The sequence below is a fragment of the Xyrauchen texanus genome, chromosome 16 (genome assembly GCF_025860055.1).
Source record: "Xyrauchen texanus isolate HMW12.3.18 chromosome 16, RBS_HiC_50CHRs, whole genome shotgun sequence".
In the NCBI taxonomy this organism is placed as follows: domain Eukaryota; kingdom Metazoa; phylum Chordata; class Actinopteri; order Cypriniformes; family Catostomidae; genus Xyrauchen; species Xyrauchen texanus.
In genome coordinates this window covers 45,735,296-45,754,587 of record NC_068291.1, presented here as the reverse complement: position 1 = coordinate 45,754,587, position 19,292 = coordinate 45,735,296, and the positions used below count along the sequence as shown (strand labels likewise).

The 19,292-nt window shown below is 43.1% G+C and overlaps 1 protein-coding gene across 1 annotated transcript; it reads right to left on the bottom strand.

The window, feature by feature from the left end:
- Positions 1-3,026: 3,026 nt before the first annotated feature.
- LOC127656841 (ribosome quality control complex subunit NEMF-like) lies at positions 3,027-19,272 on the bottom strand. Its single transcript, XM_052145330.1, has 32 exons — positions 19,112-19,272; positions 18,881-18,949; positions 18,662-18,764; positions 18,460-18,585; positions 18,121-18,275; positions 15,222-15,289; positions 15,042-15,131; positions 14,869-14,942; positions 14,715-14,785; positions 14,555-14,630; positions 14,324-14,464; positions 11,918-12,126; positions 11,627-11,818; positions 11,462-11,525; positions 11,293-11,381; positions 10,073-10,176; positions 9,923-9,985; positions 9,629-9,738; positions 7,410-7,467; positions 7,259-7,317; positions 6,893-7,010; positions 6,637-6,811; positions 6,512-6,554; positions 6,375-6,424; positions 6,158-6,299; positions 6,001-6,078; positions 5,728-5,913; positions 5,575-5,607; positions 5,158-5,264; positions 4,089-4,132; positions 3,939-4,018; positions 3,027-3,862 (listed from the first exon to the last, which is right to left on the bottom strand). The coding sequence occupies exons 1-32, from the start codon at positions 19,168-19,170 to the stop codon at positions 3,785-3,787; spliced, it is 3,114 nt and encodes a 1,037-aa protein (XP_052001290.1). The 5' UTR covers positions 19,171-19,272; the 3' UTR covers positions 3,027-3,784.
- Positions 19,273-19,292: the final 20 nt, after the last annotated feature.

Below are 19,292 nucleotides of genomic sequence, written 5' to 3'. Positions count from 1 at the left end.
ACACACAAACACACAACTTCAGCTGACAACACACAAACACACAACTTCAGCTGACAACACACAAACACACAACTTCAGCTGACAACACACACACACACAACTTCAGCTGACAACACACAAACACAACTTCAGCTGATAAACACACACAACTTCATCCTGATGACACACAAACACACAACTTCAGCTGACAACACACACAACTTCATCCTGACGACACACAAACACACAACTTCAGCTGACAACACACACAACTTCAGCTGACAACACAACACACAACTTCAGCTGACAACACACAAACACACAACTTCAGCTGACAACACACAACTTCAGCTGACAACACACAAACACACAACTTCAGCTGACAACACACAACTTCAGCTGACAACACACAAACACACAACTTCAGCTGACAACACACACACACCTTCAGCTGACAACACACACACACACACAAACACACAACTTCAGCTGACAACACACACACACACACACACACCTTCAGATGACAACACACACACACACACACACAAACACACAACTTCAGCTGACAACACACACACACCTTCAGATGACAACACACAAACACAACTTCAGCTGACAACACACAAACACAACTTCAGCTGACAACACACACACACACACACAAACACAACTTCAGCTGACAACACACACACACACACACATAAACACAACTTCAGCTGACAACACACAACTTCAGCTGACAACACACAAACACACAACTTCAGCTGACAACACACAAACACACAACTTCAGCTGACAACACACACACACCTTCAGCTGACAACACACACACACAAACACACAACTTCAGCTGACAACACACACCTTCAGCTGACAACACACACACCTTCAGATGACAACACACACACACACACACAACACAACTTCAGCTGACAACACACAACTTCAGCTGACAACACACAAACACAACTTCAGCTGACAACACACAAACACACAACTTCAGCTGACAACACACACCTTCAGCTGACAACACACACACCTTCAGATGACAACACACACACACACACACAAACACAACTTCAGCTGACAACACACAACTTCAGCTGACAACACACAAACACACCTTCAGCTGACAACACACAAACACAAACACACACCTTCAGCTGACAACACACACACACCTTCAGCTGACAACACACACACCTTCAGATGACAACACACACACACACAAACAAACACAACTTCAGCTGACAACACACACACACACACAAACACAACTTCAGCTGACAACACACAACTTCAGCTGACAACACACAAACACACAACTTCAGCTGACAACACACACACACACACACAAACACACAACTTCAGCTGACAACACACAAACACAACTTCAGCTGTACACACACAAACACACAACTTCAGCTGATCACACACAATTTCAGCTGATAACACAACTTCAGCTGATAACACACAACTTCAGCTGATAACACAAACACAATTTCAGCTGACAACACACAAACACACAACTTCAGCTGTACACACACAACTTCAGCTGACAACACACAAACACACAACTTCAGCTGATAACACAACTTCAGCTGATAACACACAAACACAACTTCAGCTGACAACACACAAACACACAACTTCAGCTGACAACACACAACTTCAGCTGACAACACACAAACACACAACTTCAACTGACAACACACAACTTCAGCTGACAACACACAAACACACAACTTCAGCTGACAACACACAAACACACAACTTCAGCTGACAACACACAAACACAACTTCAGCTGACAACACACAAACACAACTTCAGCTGACAACACACAACTTCAGCTGACAACACACAAACACACAACTTCAGCTGACAACACACAAACACACAACTTCAGCTGACAACACACAAACACAACTTCAGCTGACAACACACAACTTCAGCTGACAACACACAAACACAACTTCAGCTGATAACACACAACTTCAGCTGACAACACACAAACACAACTTCAGCTGACAACACACAACTTCAGCTGACAACACACAAACACAACTTCAGCTGACAACACACAAACACACAACTTCAGCTGACAACACACAAACACAACTTCAGCTGACAACACACAACTTCAGCTGACAACACACAAACACACAACTTCAGCTGACAACACACAACTTCAGCTGACAACACACAAACACACAACTTCAGCTGACAACACACAACTTCAGCTGACAACACACAACTTCAGCTGACAACACACAAACACACAACTTCAGCTGATAACACACAACTTCATCTGACAAACACAACTTCAGCTGAGTTACACGAGCAACCACCCACAATCCTTTCTGTGATCAACACATTACTAAATGATTAGGGAGATTAACTGATTGATTATTGGTTCCGAATCTGCCTGTGTTTGGCAAATACAGTTTAACAGAAATAAATCAATAAAAATGGAACGAACCTCTCACGATCCGCTTATCTGTTTTTTCTGTTCGAAGTCTGTTCATTAACAAACCAACAGATCCATAATATGACAAACTCCACACGCAAACTAATCGATTAAAGTAACACATGAACAAAAACACGCTGAAATCTTGTTTAGGGTCCCTTTGATCAGCTACGTAACACGCGCATAACGTTTATCGTTCCGCGCGCTTCGATCCACACATCGCGCATGCGCACTAAACACTCGTACTGACCTCACAAAGATGGCGGCGTTACAGAACCAGACGCTATTTCCGGTGGAGACTTTCTTCATTTAAATTATATGAATTGAACTCAACAGCGGTGTAAACGAGTTGTCATGAATCTGTAATGTTTTTAAAAGCTTTTCCGCGCGCGCAGCTGCTGCTCAAAATAAACAACACAATCAGACGAGCACGTGATTAATTACTGACGATCAATCACTTCAACTGATCAACACGACTGATCATTTCACCGCAACGAACACGACACGAGCCGCATTAAAAACACACTCCATTCACTAGCCCATAATTCTCTGAAACGGTTCTGATGTGTTCATTGCTGTTGGATCTTCAGGTTGTGTTTAGATGCGGCGGTCGAGCACCAGAAACATCTGGAGAACATGTGGAACGTTCTTCCCAAACATCTCCTGCATCGGGTCTCACAGAGAATAACGGCCGAATCCTAGAACACGACTACACGCTTCATCACGTCACACATGTCCAGAACAAGAATATTAGTGTGAAAACTCCGGACACTCGTCCTCAACGTCAGAGAAACACAAATATCCTTCATTTCATTCGACCATTTTTACTAAATATTTCCAGCATTAAATACACGTCATTAATAAGCCACATCAAACATGGACTTGTGTGGAGATTGTTACAAGTGTCATTTTTATGATTAAAATATTTCTTTATTACTAAACATTTAATTCTTTGTGTGCAAAAGATCCATTTATAATCACAATTCTGAATCCGATTTCAACACTTCTGTTTTTCATTCTGTCAATATCATCACAATCCTGATCATTATTTTAATAAAGAAACCTGAAGTGTGTTTAATAACTCAGCGACAGATTCTTTTAAAGTTCATCAGACTTGATTAAATAACTGAAGATGGGTTTATTAACGGGTTTTAGTGAAAGTGTTCTCCCTTATTTTCATTTCTTTTGTACAAGAATAGAATTCATGTGATGGATTGTGAATAAAAACAAAGCTTACGCCATGTTTCATTCATTCTGTTATAAAATATAACTTTTATTTGAAATATTTAGTCATTGAAAACACAATTATAAGCATCTCTGGAGTTTCAACAGCTTCACTTCTTCTTGACTGTTACAAGGTTCGGAGCAGAAACCTTCACTTTTCCCGGCATGTTTCTGGACAGATCCGTGTCCTGTAAGACAGCAGCATCATGACATCACAGAATCATGATGATCAACGATCAGACGCAGGAAATATGATAATAATACCTTCACACTGCGGAACAAATCTTTCTCTCGTGTGCTGACGTCTTTCGCTCGTGTGAAGTTCAACACGGCCGTGCGGGCAGCTACAGTCCAGAGATCACACGTTATATTCACACTTTACATCATCACATTCAACTTCAAAACAATCTTTACCTTTGCCCTTTTTCTGTGTCCCAGGAGTTAATTTGACTTTGAACCTGAAGACAAAATAGAGCACATTTTCTTCAGTAACTCGTTTGACATTATTCGGATATTTTTACTAAACAGGTTTATGTTTTTTTTTTGAGTCTGCGGATCGGTGGGCCGCACGTCTGTCCCTGAATGTCGACAAAACAGGAGAGCACAAGGTGACCGTTCTCCGCTGAACATCGATGGCTCCTCTATGGAGATCGTCAAAAGCACCAAATTCCCAATACTCAGAGACTGGTTTGACACACACGTGTCCTGAGTTGCACTTTAATTACTGTCACTTTATAACTGTCTGCTACCTCAATAACTGCTATGTGCATAGAACATTATCTCATAGTATGTTATGTTTACATTTTTAGAAACTGTCATCTTTTGCACTACTGAGTACTGGTCAGCGCTGCACTGTCTCTCACTGTGTCTCACTGTCTCTCACTGTGTCTCACTGTGTCTCACTGTGTCTCACTGTCTCTCACTGTGTCTCACTGTGTCTCACTGTGTCTCACTGTCTCTCACTGTGTCTCACTGTGTCTCACTGTGTCTCACTGTGTCTCTCACTCTCTCTCTCACTGTGTCTCTCACTCTCTCTCTCACTGTCTCTCACTGTCTCTCACTCTCTCTCACTGTCTCTCACTGTCTCTCACTGTCCCTCTCACTCTCTCTCACTGTGTCTCACTGTGTCTCACTGTGTCTCACTGTGTCTCACTGTGTCTATTGTCCTGTTCATTGTTAGTCATTTATTGTACTGTCCCGTACATTTTGCACGTTTGCATGTGCACTTTATATAGGTATATATAGGTATGTTATTTAGTCTGTGTAGTCTCATGTGGTTCTGTGTTGATCCTATGTTGTTTTATGTAGCACATGGTCCTGGAGGAACATTGTCTCGTTTCGCTGTGTACTGTACTAACGGTATATGGTTGAAACGACAATAAAAACCACTTGACTCTGTGTGCCGTGCGTCTGCGGACCGGTGGGTTCTGTGTTTGTGTGTGTTCCTGGTCGGATCAAAGAGTTAAATGGGGGTAAAATGTACTTGTAGTTGGAGAGTGCCATGTACGGAGCACAGACTGGCACTGCGAACATCAACACATCATCCGTGTGTGGCACACCGGTCAAAGAGTCCAGAATGTTTTCACCTTCCTGAATGACAACATAAAAACAATCAAATCACAACATATTGTGTCTCTATAATCTGACTACAGTAACCCACACTGTGAAATACTCTCCGATACAGTTCTGTTACTTGCATTAAACTTTGAGACAAAATATCCATGTTATAAATCCGTTATAAACTTAATTACACTGTTATAAATGATTGAGAATTCATCCTGCAGCACATGAGAGTAACACACGCGGATGCCGCTGTTCTGCACAAAGCGACAACTGAACGAGTATTTATAAAACAAGAGCACGGCATTCTGGGTAGCAAGATGTTTTTATCTTCACTCACTTCAGCGGCGGGATTCTCCATGTCCTCCGTCTCCTGAAACACAATCATGACATCATCAGTCAGTTCCTCTGTTTCTGATATTCAGTCAATAATTCATAATAATAGCATCAATCATACAGAGAGACCCAAACATCTCCTGTAGAAGTGTGTGACCTTCTCGTGACCTCCTCCGAGCGGATCTTCATGATCTTCGGCAGGTTCTCCGATTGTCCCGCTGCTCGTATGTTCGGGTTCTCGTGGTTTCACCGCAGGTTTCTGCGGAACTTTCTTCACTCGTTCGACACTCTTTTTATCTTTCTTGCTCTTTTTTTCTTTCTCCTCTTTTTTGGATCCTGCGGACTGATGACATCACGTGTGAACGACACGTTTATCTGATCATGTGACTGAAAACACGTATGAAGAATGACAGTGACATGCAGAACTGACCCCCAATAACCTCATCATCATCTGCCGGTCTTCTTCATCCTGGTCTTTATATTTGTCCTTCATCTTCTTCAGTTTGTTCTGATGATGAACAGAAGAATCATCATGTGATGTCATAATGTGTTTCATTGATTACATCATATAGAGTTTGTTTTCAGACCTTCTGTCCTCTCTTGAGCGGCTGATTGGCTGTTGAGCTCTTACACGCGTGTGCGTCGTCACTTGTGCTTTGCGTTTCCTGTTGTTTGGCATCTGTTTCCTGCACATCATCCGTGTGGTCATGTGTCTGCTTCTTCATGTCTCTGATGACAGTGAGGATGTTTCATTAGTTTGTATGTGTTCATGTAATCGTTGTTTTTACATTTCCTCTTAGTTACCGTCTCTGTCGGGCTGTCAGGTGTTTTATGCCGTGTGAGTCTGTGTTCGCCTGCGGGACAAACAAACATTTATTCGTCACATTTCAAGCAGAATCTTTATTGAAGTGTGTCATGTGATCTGACAGTTTGAAGCCCACCTGATGTGACACTTCCTGTTTGAAGGCGTCGCTCTGAAGCGTCCTGCAGCGAGAGACACAAACACAAGTCAACACACGTGTGTGAACACATGATCTTCTGAACACAACACATGTTTGTTTGTCACCTGTTGTGCTGGAGGTGTGACAGTGAGATGTTGGTATCAGGGAAGTGAATCTCTGCACTGGAATCTTCAGCAGTTTCTTCTTCATCTTCCTCCTCAATCTTCTGATCTTCAGTCTCATCTTCATCATCTGCTGCGGTTCTGCTGGAATCCTCTTCCTCGTTCCCACTGTCTTCACCTGACACACAATAAACACGTCATGAACGGTTAAGAATGAGAGGATCTGAAGATGGTTGATGACATGAATGTGATGTCACACCGATGAGCTCCTCCTCTTCCTCCTGCACTTCTGTGTTGGACGTCACGTCCTGCTCTTCCTCCTCCAATGTCTTCATCTTTCTCTCTCCACGATGTCTAAAGACACTCTGATCATCCACCTACAATCAGAAGAAATCATGTGACAGGAAACGGAATGTCCTTCTGGTCACATGACCGCAGCCGCAGGAAGTACAGCACACGCAGAACATGATGCGTTACGGGCTTCAGTGTGTCGATCCAGAACTCTTACTGGGTTTGAACCTACAAGCCTTCAGTTAGCAGCACAGACCTTTAACCACTTAGCCACATCATTTGAACAGTGATGTCATTGTATCATGTGGCGTGATGTCATCGTTTGATGTTTTACCTTGAAGAGAAACCCGTAGCCCATAATCAGATAAGACGGCGGCAGAAAGTTTTTCTTCCCTGTGTAAAATATGAAATATTGAATAAGACATCATGAAACTCCACACGCATCAGAATGTCACATGACATGAACACAGATGATCAATATTCACCTCGAATCATGAAGCTTCCGGTGGTCAGATATTCTCCTGTCGGCGCTGTTTTAGAAACCTGCACACAATAAAACACTGCAGTGCATGTACACACATATCTTATATAGTGACATCACACACATGATGAAGATGATTCTGCACACAGTGACTCTCACAACGACTCACATGTGGCGGTTTTAGTATGTTGTGTCCTGAACTTTAGCAGAACTGCTGACAGCAGCGATTCAAGCTCTTATAAAGATCCGGTTCGGTGTTTGTGAACACTCACAACAAGCAACAGATGACGACTAGCAAAGCTGCAGCGGAGGCTCAACTGAATCATGTCAAAATGGAAAAAGCAGGTTTGGAAATTCTTTGTATTTGAGGCTGATGAAAAGGGAAACTTCATCGATCAGGAAAACCCTGTTTGTAAACGGCGCTTTCGCAATTTTCTGACGAAAGGAGGAAACAGATCAAACTTAATAAAGCACCTGAAAGACAGACACACGGATTTATTCAAGCAACCAAAGGAGGCGAGTTTAACAGCACATTATCATTTGCATTAGCGCTGAAACATTTAGTCGACATTATCCACATCGTCAAATACAAAATTGTCGAGAAACATTTTCGTTGTTGAATAGTCGTTTGATCTCATTAAACTGTAACGATGAAGCGTGAGAGCCGCAGTTCAGAATAACACAGACGCACTTGAAACTTTCACAGCTTCATCTTCATCAGACCCTAACCCTATTGTATGCTTGTTATTTAGGTTTTGTTTTTTAGTACTTGGTAAAAACTTAACAAGTTACAAAAGTTGAAGCAAACCTTATAGAAGTGTTCAAACATACTTTAAGCACATTGTTCAGTTTTGTTATAATTAAAAAATAATATATTTAATAATATATATACATATTTCTGTTCTTAGTTCTGCTGTTGATGTTTTGTTAACTTTATTAATAGTGTTGTTCAGAAACCTGTTTCTGTGTTTTGCTTTTGTACAGAAAATGTATCGAGTACCGTAAAACTTCACTGGTATTGGTACCGACTACTGAAATGTTGGTACCGTGACAACACTGATGAAGATGGTTTGGCATGTTTGTGCACACGCTCCGTTTAGACTAATCCAGATTTATTAACAATAAACGACAGTAAGAACAAATTCATGTGAACACAAACTTGTGAATGTTTCAGTTGATCTTTTCCGGTCCGTATAAGAACATTTTCACCATTATTGACCAGGAAAGAAGATGCAGATCATTAAACACGTGTGGACACAACTGTGGCGTGTTGTCACACTGTATGGGGTAAGTTGTCACAGGTTTTATGTGAACATTAGGAGGTCACTTTCCCCACATCATCACCACCAAAACACAATCTAACCCTACATTTAAACACAGGTAAACACCTGCCCCCAAGAAAGTGTGACAAGATGCCCAAACTTGACCAATAAAACCTTTGTCCCATAAGAACACATTTAACCCTCTTCTGTCGACTCGTGTCTTCATGAGGACAGTGTAATCTCATTATGTTTGCTTGTTCACTGACATTATGATTGTGAAAAGTTACTTTGGAGAGTAAAAGTCACAAAAATGGATGAATTTAAGAGTGTGTGAGACACTAAACCTCTGCTACAGAAAACCCATTTGTGCAATCAGATTGTTCAGATCAGTTTCTAGAAAAGACACAGAACAGAATCAAACTATCATAACATTCAATTTAATAAATGTGCAAATAGCACTCCGACAAAATGAACTTAACTGATCAATATTTAAATACATTTTTACTATAAAATCTCCTCCCTGCTCAGTCAATCTCCACTTTAACTTTTACTTTCTTCTTCTTGTGCTTTTGGTGATTCATATCTTTGTGTATATCGCCCCCTTCTGGGCAGGGAGGAGAATTTATAGTAAAAAAGGATCAATATTTCACCGACACCTGTCATATCACTTCTGAAGACATGGATTAAACCACTGGAGTTGTAGGAGTTACTTTTATGCTGCCTTTATGTGCTTTTTGGAGCTTCAGAGTTCTGGTCACCATTCACTTGCATTGTATGGACCTACAGAGCTGAAATATTCTTCTAAAAATCTTCATTTGTGTTCTGGTGAAGACAGAAAGTCACACACACCCATGAGGGTGAGGATGAGAGACCATTTTTTGGAGAACTGTCCCTTTAATGAATCACATGTTTGACACATAAATTAGGACAGTTCACATATGATGCTGCCGTATCACCTCACCTGATTGTGATGGACCCACCACGCGCTGGTGATCACTTTAGCGTCCCACGCGGCGCTGTAGCACACGGCCATCGTCCCGGCTTCAGTTAGCGTTCGGGGAGCGGCCTCACCTGAGGAACCAAAACAACTTCAGCACCATCATGAGCAGAACAACAGCTGTGTGTTTGAATGAAACAGTCTCACTCATAGACGACAGCTTCAGACTGACATCTGACATATAAGAATGATAAATGAATCATGAGTGTCTTCTGATCATGATAATTGTATGTGTTGAGATCATGTGATGTTCTGCACCAGACGGGTTCTTGATCACGCAGCTCGTGGCTCCGTGAAGATCCGCGTGAACATAAACGTCTCCTGAGGAAACATAGAATCACAGCAAACGATTAAGAACATAGAAACGGTTTATTCCATTAGAGCAGAATGACGTGCCGTCGGGCACACCTGCTCTCAGGTAACGTTTGACGATCAGCTCGTTCTGCTGCTGGTCTCGTCCTGCGATGAGCAAATAATTCTCTGAGCTGATGAACCACAGAAACTTCTCAAACCTGCAAATAAACAATGAGTAAGAAATGAACACAACATTTGATTGTTGAGAGCAGTGGTTCCCAACCTTATTATAATGCGTTTCCATGCCAACAAGGTATGTACTTTTTATATGTTTTTAGCAGTTTTGCAGTGCAGGGTTATGATGTTGCAGTGCGCGGTTTGGACGTTGCTGTGCGCGGCTTGGACGATGCAGTGCACGGCTATGACGTTGCAGTGCGCGGTTTGGACGATGCAGTGCGCGGCTTGGACGTTGCAGTGTGCGGCTATGACGATGCAGTGCGCGGTTTGGACGTTGCAGTGCGCGGCTTGGACGTTGCAGTGCACGGCTATGATGATGCAGTGCGCGGTTTGGACGTTACAGTGCGCGGCTATGACGATGAAGTGCGCGGCTATGACGTTGCAGTGCGCGGCTATGACGTTGCAGTGCGCGGCTATGACGATGAAGTGCGCGGCTATGACGATGAAGTGCGCGGCTATGACGTTGCAGTGCGCGGCTATGACGTTGCAGTGCGCGGCTATGACGATGCAGTGCGCGGCTATGAGGATGCAGTGTGCGGCTATGAGGATGCAGTGCGCGGCTATGAGGATGCAGTGCGCGGCTATGAGGATGCAGTGCGCGGTTTGGACGTTGCAGTGCGCGGCTGCGGCGTTGCAGTGCGCGGCTATGGTGTTGCAGTGCGCGGCTATGGCGATGCAGTGCGCGGTTTTGACGTTGCAGTGCGCGGTTTGGACGTTGCAGTGCGCGGTTTGGACGCTGCAGTGCGCGGCTATGGCGATGCAGTGCGCGGCTATGGAGTTGCAGTGCGCGGCTATGGCATTGCAGTGCGCGGTTTTGACGTTGCAGTGCGTGGCTATAATGTTGCAGATGTGTAGAGAGGCTCTGGTCGGTTGAGTGATATTTCATGAAGTTTTTGAAGAGTGTTTTTGGTCATTTTTTATGTTGAGATTTTGCTTATCATGAGTTAGACGAGAAAGCTGACATGTTGTCTTGTATTGCACATTTTATCAATCTTTGACCCCCTCAAAGTGCTTGAGGTTCCGCGCCCCCACGGTCATCCCAGGTTGGGAACCACTGGTTTAGAGGACAGACAAACAGACGGGATGTTCAGCTTTACCAGTAGATCTTCCTGGCTTTCTGAATGCTGGTGACTGTTTGAACTTCTTTCAGGGTTTGTTTGGTCTTTTTCTCAGCAGATTTAAAGGCCTGTGAGACAAAAGCACACACAGAAAGTTCATCAGATGTGCGGTTATAAAAACAGATTCTGGAGTCGTGTCTCTTTTTACCTTTTGTGCCGCCTCGACAGTTTTCTGCTCTTTTTTGGCTGCAGTTCTCTTGTTGTCGTAATATCTGAAATAATATATAAGAGATCCTCAATTTTCTCCTCCATAAACATGTTTTGCAAACATCGCATCTGATCACACATTACAGTATTCATATAAACGACTCACTTCTTTGCATTAGCGTAAGCAGAAAGATTCAGATCGACGTCCACTAGAATCGGTTTGTTCTTCTCAATCTTTCCCTTCTGTCCTTTATCTTTATTTTTATTCTTTTTTCCCTTCAAAGCGTCTGACAGCCCCACTGATGATGTCACATCCTCCTGATCGACCTCACCTTCCTCTGAGCTGACAAATGGGTTCCTGTGTAATTAATTAAAATTAAAGTGTAATTGTGTCTCTTCCAAAGTTTGGATCCAAAACCGTAATGAAACAGACATCTTTAATGTTCATGTCTCGTACTTGAGCAGCATGGTCATGTGATTGCTCTGTAGTTTGAGTTCTTTAATGGCGCAGGCGACGGGGTCACCGGCCGCTTGAGCTTCTTTTACAATCTGAGCGATCTCAGTCCAGTCCACCTGATTGGCCAGCGCGCTTTGCACCACCTGTAGCGCTCGTTCAACCATCTGAAGATTCATTTCTACCAGCTCACCCTTCAACCGGTCCACTTCCTGCAGCACAACACATCACACAATCATGTTCATGTACTGTAAAGAATCCACTTCCTTTTTTCTCTACACTAACAAACTCCTTGTGGAGTCAAATTTGTCTTGTTCACTGAGGGCCGAAAGACATTATAAGGCCGTATTCACATATACTCCATGAGCGGGGCGTGACCAGAGCATTTGTTTCAGCGCCGATATTAACAGATCACAGCCTTCACATTCAGAGCAGGAGCCGCGAGGTGAATCTTCAGCAGTGAGCAGATCGTTTCAGTGTTGTGTCTGTTTTAGCCGGGCGACTCAGTTTAGGGTTAACAACATTAATCAATCACAACCAAGTACACTGATGAACATAAACAAGTGCACCTGTCTGCCGACCGTTGTCATTGAAGCAACAATTTAAAGGAATATTCCGGGTTCAACACAAGTTCAGATCAATCAGCAGCATCTGTGGAATAATGTTGATTAATTTCGACTCGTTCCTTCTTTTCTTTAATAAAGCACAAATGTGTGTTCCAGTGAGACACTTATAATGCAAGTCAATGGGGTTTAATCTGTACACATTAAAATACTGTTTCACAAGTATAAACACAAGACATAAACAATATGTGTGTGAACATGATTTTACTGTCATTAAATCACTTAATAACCACATCTGTGTGAAGATATAGCCAAACAATATGTGTGTTTAAGTCCTGGTGAAGTGACCATCATTCGTTTGATGACAGCTAATCTATTAGTTCAATCCAATTCAATATACTTACACACAGTCCATCCGGACAGTATTCCCAGAGCTTCACTTTTAACACATGTTTTTATTTTACATACCTTATTCAAAAATGGGTTAAACAAAATTCTACAAACAATACCCCATAATGACAACAAAGGTTTGTTTGAAATTTTTGCAAATTTATCAAAAATAAAAAACAAAAAATACAACATGTACATAAGTATTCTGTTTCCACTGATCATCTTTGAGACGTTTCTACAACTTGATTGGACAACTTGATGGTTCAAAACGTCTTTGCAAAACAGAGCGTGAAATTGCGATGCTACAGCCCGGATTAGGCAAAACTGAATGGAAGCAGACAGTAGCTAATCCGGGCAGTAGCATCGCAATTTCGCGCTCTGTTTCAGAAGTATGCGAAACCTAGTTGTCATGGCAACTGAATAAACAAAACATGGCCTGCTCAATATTTACTGGTAAATGCCCTGACTATTGTAATCTATTGTGCTGTAGGTGTTTTGGGTTTAGTGTTAAAACTGAATGATATCAACATTGAACATTATTATATATTTGTTTATTAATTAGAAGATGAATCCATGTAGGGATACATGCAGTAGTCCCAACAAGCATTTTCTTATTTTAAATGAAACTGTGTTTTTTTAATTGGTAGATCTTATTGAGTTGGTCATTTAAAAGTAGATCATCACACAAAAGTGTGGACACCCCTGGTCTAGTGTTAGGGGATGGTGTTTTGTAGTTGGTAATGTCTCTCAGACCTCTCCACACTGATGCAGGGCCGTTAGCTGAAAACTTTTTTTTCAGCTTCTCAGATTTGCGAGTTGTGAGTTATAAAATGCTGTAAATGCCTCAGCATTTCTTAAACAGTTATTTATTAGCAAGGAATTGGTGTGGCATGCAGAAGCTTGGTCAGATTTGTACATTAAGTTCATGTTTTAATTTTCTGTTGTGTGTCATGCTTTCACGTCGTAAATTATAGTCTACTAACATGGTTTTGTCAGGTGATTTAATATAACAATATAAATATAGCTTTTATTATTGTTATAATTTTATTTTCCTTATAAATTTTTGGGCTGTTGGACTGGATGTAAACTCTTGATGCAGGTACACAACAGTTTGTGTCCTCTGACTGAAAGCACTCAATAATGTATGGGGGTGGGATATATGTAAATTATTGCTATTGTGATGTAAATGTGATCCTCCACATACGAAGTAGAAATTTGAATCAATTACCGCCTCTCAAAAAAAAATTTTTATATATGGCCTTTAAAGAACATAATTGCTGAAGGAACCCGGAGATCATTTATTTCCCAGTGCACCTCCGCAGCTCAGTCTCGCAGAAGCCGACGCCCCCTCATGGAGCTCCAAAAATATATCAAACAAACAACACTACAGATATGCACAACACATCTCTCCTGTTTGACCCGTGTGTACTGACATCAGAACATGTGAAGATCACACCTGAACCTGATGAAGAGCCTCCAGTCTCTGCTCGTGATCTCGTCTCACGTTCTCCAGTTTTTTTAAAGCTTGTTTCTCCTGATGGAGCGCTTTCATGTCCAACTTCTGACCCTCCATCTTAGAGAAGAACTCATCCACCGCCTGCCATCACACACACACACACACACACACACACACACGTCAAACCTCCAGCCATCATCTCCACACAGAAACGCTTTCAAGAGTACAAACCTTATTAAAAGACTCAAACTCCACATGAGGACTTTTTACATGTTGGCAAAAGAGAAACGGATGAAACTCTTCATACCTGTTCAACAGAAGAGAGTTTTATTCCTGCACAACAACATGATAAAACATGAAAGAAGTGAAAGCAGAGATCAGATCATCATACGTGAGCAGTTCTTCATCAGGTCGATCCGCACACATGCTCGGCTTCTTCTCACTCTTCTGTACGATGAAGCCCTTAAAGTGAACAGACGGAAATGAAGCTTCATCCAGACAACAGGAAATACATCAGTGTTCTTTATTCCTAACAGAGGAAACACCTTTCCACAGAAGTTTGCCGTCTTCTCCATGTAATCTTCAGCCATCTGTAAAGCCTCCAGGATTTTAGGACCCGCTGCAGAGAACGGAAAGATCTTTCCGTGAGGAATGTTGCGTAGGAGATCATAATAACTCTTAACTTTATAGATAAATAACTGCAATGAGCTGATTTTACCCAGAGAAACATCAAACTGACTGTCTGTTTTCATGAGTCCGGGCAGTCCGAGCGCCATGAGACAGTGTTCGATGAGAGGACCGCCATACGCTGCACAAACACAACAATATATGAAGATATATATATATATATATTATAGCTGGAAAATATAAAAAATGATGTTTATGACACGTGACATACGGAGGTGAGGATTGAGAATCCTTTTCACTTGCTCTCCATTCGGAGCGCTCGACAAGATCTGTGTGAGTCTGAGGAGACACAAATGAGAAGATTCAGTCTGACTGTAATAAACAGTGTAACAGGAGTTATTACACTCCAGCGGCGACACGCGGCGCATGTGGCAGGGCATCCAGGCCATCACCAACTACAGGACAACATCAGTTGCCTGTGACAAAGATGCCTCCCTTCCAGATGCGCTGAACGACTTCTACGCTCGGTTTGAAGTGCAGAACGACGTGATGGCGAGGAAGTCCACCCCTCCTCCCAACGACCAGGTGCTCCGTCTTACCACGGTGGATGTGAGGAAAACTCACGGAAGGCTGCTGGACCAGACAACATTCCTGGCAGAGTGCTCAGAGGATGTGCAGACCAGCTAGCAGATGTTCTTACCGACATCTTCAACATCTCTCTGAGCAGCGCCGTCGTTCCAACGTGCTTCAAGGCCACCACCATCATCCCCATGCCAAAGAAGTCTTCAGTGTCCTGCCTCAACGACTACCGTCCCGTCGCACTTACACCCATCATCATGAAGTGCTTCGAGAGGCTCGTCATGAGGCACATTAAGACCCAGCTGCCCCCTCACTAGACCCACTGCAGTTCACGTATCGTTCAAACCGTTCAACGGATGACGCCATCACCACCACCCTCCATCTGGCCCTCACCCACCTAGACAATAAGGACTCATACGTTCGAATGCTGTTCATAGATTTCAGCTCAGCATTCAACACAATCATTCCTCAGCACCTGATTGGAAAGCTGAACCTGCTGGGCCTGGACACCTCCCTCTGCAACTGGATCCTGGACTTCCTGACTGGGAGACCTCAGTCAGTCCGGATCGGGAACAGCATCTTCACCACCACCACACTGAGCACTGGGGCCCCCAGGGCTGTGTGCTCAGTCCACTGCTGTTCACTCTGCTGACTCACGACTGTGCAGCAATGCACAGCTCGAATCACATCATCAAGTTCGCCGATGACACGACCGTGGTGGGTCTCATCAGCAAGAACAACGAGTCAGCATACAGAGAGGAGGTGCAGCGGCTGACTGAACTGGTGTAGAGCCAACAACCTGTCCCTGAATGTCGACAAAACAAAAGAGATGGTTGTTGACTTTAGGAGAGCACAAGGTGAACACACTCCGCTGAACATCGACAGCTCCTCTGTGGAGATCGTCAAGAGCACCAAATTCCTTGGTGTTCACTTGGCGGAGAACCTCACCTGGTCCCTCAACACCAGCTCTATCACCAAGAAAGCCCAGCAGCGTCTCTACTTTCTTCGAAGGCTGAGGAAAGCACATCTCCCAACCCCCATCCTCACTACATTCTATAGAGGGACTATTGAGAGCATCCTGAGCAGCTGCATCACTGCCTGGTTTGGGACTTGCACCGTTTCGGAGCGCAAAGCCCTGCAGAGGATAGGGAGGACAGCTGAGAAGATCATCGGGGTCTCTTTTCCCTCCATCAAAGACAATTACACAAAACACTGACCCATCCGCAAAGCCACCAGCATTGTGGACGACCCCACACACCCCTCACACAAACTCTTTATCCTCCTGCCGTCTGGCAAGAGGTACCGAAGCATTCGGGCCCTCACGGCCAGACTGTGTAACAGCTTCTTCCCCAAGCCATCAGACTCCTCAATACTCAGAGACTGGTTTGACACACACACACACACATGCAGTTCACACATACACACTACTGTCACTGTTATAAGCTGTACTGCTACCTACTATAGAACATGCTATGAGATAGAACATTATCTCATAGTATGTTATGTTTACATTTTTAGAAACTGTCATCTTTTGCACTACTGTGTACTGGTCGGCACTGCACTGTCTCTCACTGTGTCTCACTGTCTCTCACTGTCTCTCACTGTGTCTCACTGTATCTCTCACTCTCTCTCACTGTCTCTCACTGTATCTCTCACTCTCTCTCACTGTGTCTCACTGTCTCTCACTGTGTCTCACTGTCTCTCACTCTCTCTCTCACTGTGTCTCTCACTCTCTCTCTCACTGTGTCTCTCACTCTCTCTCACTGTGTCTCACTGTCTCTCACTGTGTCTCACTGTCTCTCTCTCTCTCACTGTGTCTCTCACTCTCTCTCACTGTGTCTCTCACTCTCTCTCACTGTGTCTCACTGTCTCTCACTGTGTCTCACTGTCTCTCACTCTCTCTCTCACTGTGTCTCTCACTCTCTCTCACTGTGTCTCACTGTCTCTCACTGTGTCTCACTGTGTCTCACTGTCTCTCACTGTGTCTCACTGTCTCTCACTGTGTCTCACTGTCTCTCACTGTGTCTCACTGTCTCTCACTGTGTCTCACTGTCTCTCACTCTCTCTCTCACTGTGTCTCTCACTCTCTCTCACTGTCTCTCACTGTGTCTCACTGTCCCTCACTGTCTCACTCTCACTGTGTCTCTCACTCTCTCTCACTGTGTCTCTCACTGTCTCTCACTCTCTCTCTCACTGTCTCTCACTCTCTCTCACTGTGTCTCACTGTCTCTTACTGTGTCTCACTGTCTCTCACTGTCTCACTCTCACTGTGTCTCTCACTCTCACTCTCTCTCACTGTGTCTCTCTCACTGTGTCTCACTGTGTCTATTGTCCTGTTCATTGTCAGTCATTTGTTGTACTGTCTCTGTACTTTTTGCACATGTTTGCATGTGCACTTTATATAGGTATATATAGGTAGTTTATATAGGTATGTTATTTAGTCTGTGTAGTCTCATGTGGTTCTGTGTTTGTCCTATGTTGTTTTTATGTAGCACCATGGTCCTGGAGGAACATTGTCTCGTTTTGCTGTGTACTGTACTAACTGTATATGGTTGAAACGACAATAAAAACCACTTGACTCATATATGTACCTGTCCAGACTGATGAGCGGTTCTGCTGGTCTGGCGTTCTCCACAGGATATCTCTCTCTCACGGCGATCTTCACGTCTTCAGCTTCACCTTCAGCCGTGCGGAAACGCAGCAGATTCAAGATGAGGAACTCGTGATCAGTCAGAATTATGTTCCCCTGAAAAACAACCATTAACTGATTCATGACACTTTTATAAACACAATATGAACTATTGCACAATAATATGAACAATTTCTCACAAAGTCATTGTGGATGATACTGTCAGTGAATGTGTGTTGATGGATCTGTATGTTCAGATGTTTATAACATGTTAATAACAGTGTTGTGATGAAGTTCTCACACGGTCATAAAGCTCCAGAATCAGATGATACGCCGCCTCCTCTGATCCGAACTGGATGTCGATGATTCGGTCGACACCGAGCTGCTTCACATGAACCAGACGCCTGGACTTCAGGTGTTTTCGACACTGACACATTCAACACAATCACTCAGTAAAATTATAATGACATTTATGAACTTATAATATAATAATGAATCTTTACTTTCATGGCAAATCCAGATGGCATGATGTTTTTCGGCCAATCAAACTCAGTGCGGTGAATCCTGATGCCAGACTCGATCAATAACACGGATTTAGTGTCCGGCCTGAAGAAACATTCACACATTATATCTGACACAGTGTGTGTGTGTGTGTGTGTGTGTGTGTGTGTATGACTGTGTAATTGTTTGTGTGTGTGTAATTGTGTATGTGTGTCACTCACTTCTGCAGTCTTATCAAGTATGTTTTATTATCAATGTCATAGATGTTGTTCACCCGCATCCCGACACAGCTGCACAAATAAATCACACAATCATCATGAAACATATTAATAGTGATTAATAACGGCGGTATATTAGCATGAGTGACGTCAGTAAACCTGATCAGATCCAACGACACATCAATAAGGTTAAACTTGTTACTAAAAGGAAATATTAAAGATTATTGTTCTTACTTGGCGTTGATTTCAGCAATCACCGCTCTGATATCCACCGTATTAAACCTGCCCTTCATGATTACTGATTATTGATTAATGTATATTATAAACTCTGATTTCAGACATCTAACACGCGTGATGTCTCTACGCAGACTGAGTGCGCATGCGCGTCTGTGCGTTACGGAAGCCCGTTTGTGTT

Bases quoted from the DNA above. Each gene is read 5' to 3' on its own strand.
- LOC127656841 (XM_052145330.1), bottom strand. From the start codon at position 19,170: ATGAAGGGCAGGTTTAATACGGTGGATATCAGAGCGGTGATTGCTGAA. The intron at 15,132-15,221 runs GTATGTCACGTG...GTGTTTGTGCAG, and splicing joins GATTCTCAATCCTCACCTCC to CGTATGGCGGTCCTCTCATC. The intron at 7,011-7,258 runs GTAAAACATCAA...TTCTGATTGTAG, and splicing joins GCTACGGGTTTCTCTTCAAG to GTGGATGATCAGAGTGTCTT.